General features: G+C 34.0%; 1 protein-coding gene across 7 annotated transcripts in view; it reads left to right on the forward strand.

Moving 5' to 3' along the window:
- The window catches only part of KLHL24 (kelch like family member 24), a 45,593-nt gene extending 37,686 nt beyond the window's left edge, over positions 1-7,907 (forward strand). For all 7 annotated transcript variants that reach the window (XM_040480893.1, XM_040480890.1, XM_040480889.1 and 4 more), the window contains one exon: positions 2,748-7,907. In XM_040480893.1, coding sequence (XP_040336827.1) covers positions 2,748-2,948 — 201 coding nt within the window. In that variant the 3' untranslated portion in view covers positions 2,949-7,907. The remainder of the gene's footprint in view (positions 1-2,747) is intronic.
- Positions 7,908-9,431: the final 1,524 nt, after the last annotated feature.

Consider the following 9,431-nt stretch of genomic DNA (forward strand, 5'->3'; position numbering starts at 1 on the left):
CTTTTTAGCTTCACTTTCTGCAACTTTATCCCCATTACATTAAGTATCTGTTAACTTGCATTTGCAATATAGATCATACATGTTCTTGCCTTGGTTCATGCTATCCTCTTAGGCTCTAATGCCTTTTCTACCTTCTCTACTTGTTTGTTTTGTTTTGTTTTGTTTTGTTTAATTTTTTAACGTTTATTTATTTTTTGAGACAGAGAGAGGCAGAGCATGAACGGGGGAGGGTCAGAGAGAGAGGGAGACACAGAATCTGAAACAGGCCCCAGGCTCTGAGCTGTCAGCACAGAGCCCGACGCGGGGCTCGAACTCACAGACTGTGAGATCATGACCCGAGCTGAAGTCGGACGCTCAACCAACTGAGCCACCCAGGCGCCCCTCTACCTTCTCTACTTGTAACACTACTCTTCTTTCAAGGACCACTTCATGTTACAACAAACTGAAGTTTCCCTGTTCAGAATTAATCTGATCTGATCTGATCTGTCACTGCCCTTATACCTCTATTATGGCAGTCATATATTCTGTTATGAGTATCAATGTTTATTTCTGTACCGGAATTCCATCTTCTTAAGAATACTGTTTTTTCTCTTTCCCAATGTATCTTGTATTAATTGGTGCTCAGTAAATATTTACTGAATAAATAAAAAATGAGACAGTGAAGTAACAAAGGACCTAATTTTAAGAGTCTTAAATGTAATATCCCTAACAGATATAGACTATAAATATAATGAATAGGGACTGAGTATAACACCATTTTTCTTAAGTTGTTGACATTGAGGTATAGTCTCTAATTAGTAATGTATTCAAAATAACATTGCCTCAACTGATGAAAGGGACATAATAGTATCTTCAGCTTCATGGTTCAGAGGTAATATAATCTATCATTCTTGTATCACATTTAAGTAAAATGAATCACATTTCTCTAGCTCAGTGGCCTCTACTGGAAAGGACAATCTCCAGTTCTGTAGAAGTAAGAGTGTGCCTTACCATATAAGAACCCATATTTTGGTCATATTCACCTGTGTGACAAGTGTTTACACTTATTTCTAAAATTTTTTAAAAACTTTTTTAATGTTTATTTATTTGGGGGTGGGGGGCAGAGAGTGAGAGGGAGACACAGAATCCAAAGCAGGCTCCAGGCTGCGAGCTGTCAGCACAGAGCCTGACATGGGGCTCGAACCTACAACCACGAGATCGTGACCTGAGCCAAAGTCAGACACTTAACCGACTGAGCCACTCATGTGCCCCTAAATTTTTTTTTTTTTTAAGTAAACTCTACCCCCAATGTGGGACTTGAATTCATGATCCTGAGATCAAGAGTCACATGCTCTACCAACTGAGCCAACTAGATGCCCTAATTTGTAAATGTTTTAATCAAAGCTAATATTTATTGGCTTATTAAGTGAATATTTTAAAGTATAATGCATTTTCACCAAGAACTGTTCATTCAGAACTTAGCTATATCATATAAAATGATAACAGCTTAGGAAGATAATTGCCAACATCTAGTATAATGCAGGACATACAATGAATATGTTTTTAACTACATGATTGAGATAAAACTATGAAAAAACAACGGGACAAACATGGCACATTTTTTCTAATTAATAAATAATCTGACTTCGGAAATTTCAAAGAAGAAACATTTATATAAGAAGTGTATTAAATCTATTATGACAAAGACAAATCATTGAAGTCCAAATCAAGTATTCTATATCAAATCTCTTGAAGCAAAAAATAATGATATTTCTGGGATTATTTTTTCTCCTCAGTCCATTCTTACTACCAGTACTTCTAAGTGTATATTTGTAAACATTATTAATAGGTAATTTTTGAACCATCTGTTTGCCTACCCTTTTGACGCTAATCAGTGAAAAAGGAAAAATCAGCTGTAATTTCATGTGAGACAGTTATTTGAGTCAGACTAGTTTTTTAAATGCTTAGAATGTTAAGTAGCAAAAAAGCTAAAAAAAAAAAAAAAAAAAAAAAAAAAACGAGCTCTTTGTTTTGCAGACCTAATGGGCCTAATGCAACCTTTTTCTCTTTGTGTTCCTTACTATTTCCGTGCCTCTTGACTCTGCATGATTCCTAAAAGCTACAAGTTGCTATTTTAAACATATTTTGCTTTTTAACTCTTGTCAAGAACATCCTTTGAAAAATTGTGGAATTTTTTTTTAGGTCAATGATATTTGTTTTTTAGAGTAATTATGTTATTGACAGAAAAGAGTAAAATTTAGCTAAGAATCCCATTATGTGCAAGGTTAAAATATTATTTAGGAAATTTCTATGTGCCAGCCAAAGTCCTAATAACAGTGCTTTGTTAATTTGTTTATAACTCTTTCTCTCATTCATTCATTCAACTTGGGGGTAATCCTATTTGACGAATAATGTTCCTACTCCTTGGTCATGTAATAGCCACTTTCTATAATAAGGGAGCTTCCTGTAATAGGAGAAGCAAGCCATGTTCTTCAAAACTATTTTTGTTCAACTACTGTTAAGTTAAAACCCTTCTCTCTGTCCACTTAGCCCCCACTCCACCTCCCACATCTTGGCCCCAACCAATAACATATCTTAACATTTCATTCATGCAAAATTATCTGGCACTCATACATAGAGCAGGAGTTGGGCAAAAGGGAGCTTATTTGATGTGTCCTTTTTTTGGTCTGTTAAAGCAGGTCTTATTTTTCAGTTTGCTACTAAATCCCTTCAAGAATTAATTTTTTTTTTTTTATTTCGTTGAACAGGAAAACTGTGGTATGTCTGTGTGTAATGGTAAAATATATATCCTGGGTGGAAGACGGGAAAATGGAGAAGCCACAGACACTATTCTCTGTTATGATCCTGCAACAAGTATCATCACAGGGGTAGCTGCAATGCCCAGGCCAGTGTCCTATCATGGCTGTGTGACTATTCATAGATACAATGAAAAATGCTTTAAGCTCTAAAGCCGGGATACCTCACCCAAGAAGCCACACCAATCCAAGATGAGAGGTTTGAAAAACTCCAGAATGGGAACTTGACATATCTCCTTTGTGCCATGTACGCAAAAAAAGTAAAGATAATAATTGTGGTGCCTTCCCCCCCCCCCCCCCAAATAACCTTTCAAACTGTAATAAAGCCTTTCCTGTAATTGGGGAAAATTTTTTGTTGTTTTTGAAAGTAATAGTGGTTATTGCTTGGGTTTTGAGAGTGTACCTTTGTAAGTATTTGTAAGGAACTTATGTGGAGTCAGAAATAATGTCTGCCTGAATAACTTTTAGGAATTTGTGAATGGTTTCTTCATTTATGTACGTTTATCTGCAAGCCTATATATTCTTTGTCATATTATGTATAGAAAACTGCATGACTTAGGCTTCGTTTAGGTTGGATCACATAATGCTTAGAATGCTTAGAATGCATTCTAAGAAGGGAAATCAGTTTCAAAAATCTTTTTCACTAAAGATATATCCAACCTGATTAATTTTATTGAAAGTTTTTTCAGTAATTGATAAAAATGTAGTAACAATTTGAGTATCATAAAGTACTGAATTATCATGACTTACTTCTTAGAATTGTTGTCTTGTATTAAACATATTTTTGGAAGAACATTGGGTAGGAGACAGAAATGCAAATGCCCCTAAAATGGGGATTAAAATTATAGGTTTATTCCTAAGAAAAAAATTATATAAGACCATTGAAGGGGAAAATGACCACTGTGGCTCTCAAAGTATTTATGTATCATCTCCAAATCCTCTAAGGAAGCACCTTTTCTTGAACCCGGCAAAAGAGTTGAAATCCACATTGCAAGATTATTTTGTGGAAAATGGGGACAAATTTTCTCCCTAGCCCAGTAGGGTTTGACTTCATTAGTATGGTGCTTTGGGTGAGGTCCTCTTCCCTGGTTATCCTCCTTTCCTGTGAACAGGTAAAAATCTTGGAGTCTCCACTGTTAAGTTGCCTTTGAAGGATAAAGCAGGGACCACCTATCAGTGGGTCCATTTTTCTTTTAAAATTAGCTATCCAAAAAACTAGCAGCATTATTTGCAGTTTAAGATAAATCTTTCATTTGGTACCCATTGTGGAAAATACTGGTCAACATTCTCAAGCTTCTATACAACAAACAAGTTGCCTTTGTCTAGATTTTTCAACTCCATCCAGTTTATAAGCTTACTAGTTTTCAGAAAGGAATGTAAATTTTTTTCCTAAGGCAAATGGAATGGCAGGAACTGTAGCAAAGTGATTACTGTTATTCCTGGGTAAACAGATACAATTTACAACATTTGAGGGACGTTCCAGGGATGTTTCAGGTAGCCTGCTGGATTTCAACTTCCCAGGCACTATTGTCGTCTCACATCATAATTATATACTCCTGTCACAGGAGAGATGATGCAAATATGTGACTATAGTGTCACCAGATTTCTATTATAACCAAGTTAGTAATCAAAAACCTAACATTGATAAACCACTTTTGTTTTCTCATCTTAGAATGATACAGAGATTTCTAATAAATCATACGGCATCAACTTCAGTGATTAGCTGGAATCTGAATTCTGAGAAAAGCTCTAAAGATCTTACAAATTTTTAGGAAATTGTAATTTTTCAAATTATAATTTGAAATGATATGTACCTTTTTGAGATAATTATCAGAGCAATTCAGAAAACAATTTTCTATCATTTTAGTTGAAAGGCAATTGTACATATAATTGGGACACTTGTTTGATTTTTAGAAAAAACATCTACTTCTGCAATATGCCTTTTGTAGATAATGGAAATTATTTAGTTGAGAAATTCTTTGCGGTAGATGAGATAATGTATGAGAAAAGTGTTTTGTAAATGCTAAGGATTATACAAATGATACTTGTTATTTTCCTGTGTATTTGTAAGGTTGTGCCCATAATGCAGACACTTCACACAAAAAAAATCTTCTCAAGATAACTTGTATCCATAGTACTTTTGTCTATTGTAAAAGTGTTAACTATTTACTTGTATTTCATCTTACATTTATTTTTAATATCCATGTGTTTATTGTACTAAATTTGAAATGAAATTCTAGAAAACAATTTTGTTTAAACATAGACTTCATACAAATATCATTTAATTTTTCTACATGATTTAAAACTAGGCCACCAAGAACTTAGCTTGGATCCTATGAAATTAACAATTTTTGAAATTACCCAACTGATATTTCAATATCCTTTAACTGTTTATCTTTCTTTAGTAATTATTGATAAATAATGGCGTTAGCATTGATAAAAAAGAATTTTAGGGTATAATTAGTATATCAAAATATCAAAAGGGATTCATAAACCAAATTGTGACAGATTATATTCATAGTGTCATCACATAGTTGACAGGCTTTCTTTTGATAGGAGATGCTCACATAAGCTTTGGGTTAGTATGTATGTATATACATGTGTCTATAGATAGATAGTACGGTTATGTACACACATATATACAAACACCAAGAAATTGATCAGTTTGTGATGATCAGAAAGAAGCACATAAAGTAAAAATTGGTTGACCTTATTAAATTCAATTCCAGAAGATTTTTTTCTTATTTGGGCATTTCTATCATTCGTTTTTACATTTGAAAGTACATGATGAGGAGCACCTGGCTGGCTCAGTCAGTAGAGCATGCAACTCTGGATCTTGGGGTTGTGAGTTCAAGCCCCACGTTGGGTGTAGATATTACTTAAAAGAGTTTGAAAGTACATGATGAGTGTTAGTGTAATAAATCGCATACAGTCAGAATCTGTATAATACATAAAGTTTCACAAGATCAGAAAACAAATGGGAGGTAGAGACGAGTTTGCTAAACCCAGCTGTGATACCTCAGTGGGAAAAGGAATTCAAGTGTATGTTTGTGGATCAACAGGAAAGTATAGTTGTTTTTTGTTCATGAACATGTGTTTTCCTATGTATGAGTGAGCTATAAAGTGGTCTAATTTTTACAACAGAAGACCTTCTTTTTCTACTTTAATCTTCCCACTGACTACTGCACAGGTATGAAATAGTAGCTTATTGAATTTTCAGTAACCTTTTTTTCCCCCTAGATGACTGAAATATAGATATTTACTCCATTTAAACCAGGTGTTAAGGAAAAAAATGATGTAAATACTCAGGGAGGGTATTAACTTGTCATTTTTGCCTATTTGGTGTGTTTAAAATGCCATAACTAAATAACCTTCAGTTCATGATTCGAGAGTAAATTTAATTTGATTAAGGGGCTTCACACAGGCTGTGGTTGAACATTCATTCTTTTATATTTAGAAAGATGAAAATGTTTTGTGGACTGATACATTTTCTCTTAGTGAATATGAATTGTTTATGTATCTCTACTGTCATACACCCTTTTGAAACTCAGGAAAGACAAAGGTTCAATTATACTACTTTTGTCAATATGCAAACCAGGTGTGTGTGTTTCTTTTCCCTGTTGTCTGGATATGGCAAATAGATTTTTTTTTTTTTTTAAAGAATTGCTGTGAGAACCCATACATGAAAAGAGAGGGGTTAAATAGTTGTGTGTGCCTTTTGTGTCTTGAGATTTGTATGTGGAAAAGACATCTCCAGACTGTATTTTCAAAGAGAAGAGATAACTATTTATGTGGTGCCAAGTGTTAAGATAATGTCTCTTAAAGGCTTCCTGTGGAAGCCTTTATTTTACTAAACTCAAGACACCAGTTAACCTCAACACGATTTTGGCCTTATTAGAATTTCTTGTGCATTATTTTGAAAGGCAGGTTTACATCACCTCACCCCATTATTCTTTGTAGTTAAATAAATAAATTCACCATATCAAGTAACCAGAAGGAGGGCAATTTGGTGGCCTTTTAAAAGGTTGGACTAGGTAGCTATACTTATTGTCACATCTAATGCTACACACCAGAAACCATTGAGCCAGAGTGTGAATTGATGATTCCAGAGACATTTTCAACATACTTCAGACATTTTTTAATGTTTTTATGAATGTTTTACATTTGTGTGATGGCCTTAGATATTAAATTTACTTAGTGCTAAAGATCATCATAAATAATTTTTTAAAAAACAGCAGTAGTCATAACTTATTTTATATATTGTTCCAAAGAAAAGAATTTGTTTTAATGTTTTCAAAATAACTGCATCTGAATTTGTTTATGTGCCTTAAGTTCTCTAGTGATATTTCAGTTTTGTTTTTTTGTTTTTTTGTTTTTTTTTTCCATTCTAAACAAAGCTTACCTTCAGTGAGTTTCATATCTGTTTCCTACAGAGTAAATAAACTTCCCTTCTTCTTAAATTTTTTAATGAGCACCATGTGGTTGCTTGGCAGAATGAGAATGTTAAGAAATGTTGAGTGTTTGGAGTTTTATTATATTTGGGAGTATTGTTTGTTTTTGTTACCAAGGTGCTTTCTAAGATATTCAGACAAACATCTAACACTGATTAAAACTTTGTAAAATGTCATTTACGATATCTACATCTAATGTCAAAAATGTAAACACACTTATTTTTTGTTCCATTCTTATGTACTTGTTTTTTTTCCTCCTACAGGCTTTTTCTTTTATCTTTCTTGAAAAAGTTCTTATTCTTCCTTTCCCCATCACCCCTCCCCATAGTTTCTTTATTTAAATCTTTGAGAATTTCTGGAGCTAAGACAACACAATTATAGAGTTGAAAAAAAGCATAATATGCTTTCCAACTTGTACAGACCTATGGCAGCCAAATGTCATTCACTTTTAGTGAGAGGCTCCAGAATCTCCACAGTGAAAACAAAAATGCTTTGTACTTCTTTGTTCTCAATTCAGTTGTAGCACATTAATTCGTGTATGTCTTGTTTAAATATACTTTGTGCATAGTTTCGTTAATTTTTTAAAAGTTGTATCTAATAAAATGTCTTTTAACCATTATTATTTGACTATACAGTTGTATTAAATTTTGTTTACCAAAAACTTGTTGTTTTGTTTTATTTTTAAATATTCATTTTTATGTTCTTTTATTTATTTATTTTAATATGAAATTTATTGTCAAATTGGTTTCCATACAACACCCAGTGCTCACCCCAACAGCTGTCCTCCTCAATGCCCATCAATATTTATTTTGAGAGAGACAGCCTGTGCACATGCTCACGTGAGAACACAAGTGGGGGAGGGGCAGAGAGAGAGAGGAAGAGAGAAAATCCCAAGCGGGCTCCACCCTATCAGGGCAGAGCTCATCTCGGTGCTTGATCTAACGAACTGTGAGATCGTGACCTGAGCCAAAATCAAGAGATGGACATTTAACCGACCAAAGCCATCCAGGTGCCCCATTGTTTTATTTTAAGTACATCCAAATGCTTGTGCAAAACAAGAAGGAATGGAGGAAATTTCATGTTAATATATGTGAGTGTTTACTGGTATGTCCATAAGGTAACTAGAAAGGTAAACTAAAAACATTGGTGTATATGAGGAAAGGAAATGGTGGCTAACGAACAAGTAAAAAGAGAAATGAAATGCCACCGCATACTCATAATCATATGTAATGTATAAATAGGCATATAATCGATGTTTCAGTCTGAACTACATGGAAGTCACCTATCCAAAAAAATTTTAATTACCAGAAAAGTTATTTATAACATGTACACTCTAGTGTTTTTTGAGTAGGCTCTCAGAAGTACCCCTGTAGTAATATTAAGAGTAAAGGACTTAAGAAATCTTCTTTCAGGTGTCAGGGAGAGGGCATATTATTTACTGGAGATGCAATGTCTGATTTTACATTAACAAGGTAAAATTTTGAAAAGATATATGTTACAGAAGTATATGCAAGGCTTAGCTTTTTATGCTTAGTTTTTAAATTGTGCCATCAAAAGAAAATGGCAAGTTAGAGTGCTACTTAAATAATAAATGTTAAAGCTGTTTTCTTTGACTCAATTCCTTTGTATCCACACCTGGAAAGTGCATGGGCTTCATCAGACCTAATTCCAACCAGTGCTCTATACCATAAAGCTATTTAATCTCTGAACCATACTTTCCCTTATTTAGGAAAGGTCATGCTACTCACCTCACGGGCTTATTGTGAGGAGATGAGCTACTGCGATGTGTGTCCAAGGGTGAACAGTTCTGGCACAGAAGAACATAAATGTTGGTTCCTTTTCCATGCAGCTATTTCAGGACAAAAATGCAATATGAAAAGCAGAGAAGGGGGTGAAAAAATTAAAAGTATTTGTTAGCTTATAATTGGAAAATTATGGACAATGGGTAAAGAATAGAAGCCCCTTGTACTTTCAATTTTCTCTTTAAAAAAATCACCTGCACTCTTGGAGCACCTGGCTGGCTCAGTTGGTAGAGCGTATGACTCTTAATATCAGGGTCATGAATTTAAGCCCCACTTTGAATGTAGAGATTACTTAAAAAATCACCTGCACTCATAATGGAATGGGGAAAAATGATTTAAACCTGCCTTCTTCTCTGCTATTAACTATTAATGGAGATTTAGAA

The sequence above is a fragment of the Herpailurus yagouaroundi genome, unplaced genomic scaffold (assembly GCF_014898765.1).
Source record: "Herpailurus yagouaroundi ecotype Mexico unplaced genomic scaffold, PumYag 159, whole genome shotgun sequence".
Classification (NCBI taxonomy): Eukaryota; Metazoa; Chordata; class Mammalia; order Carnivora; family Felidae; genus Herpailurus; species Herpailurus yagouaroundi.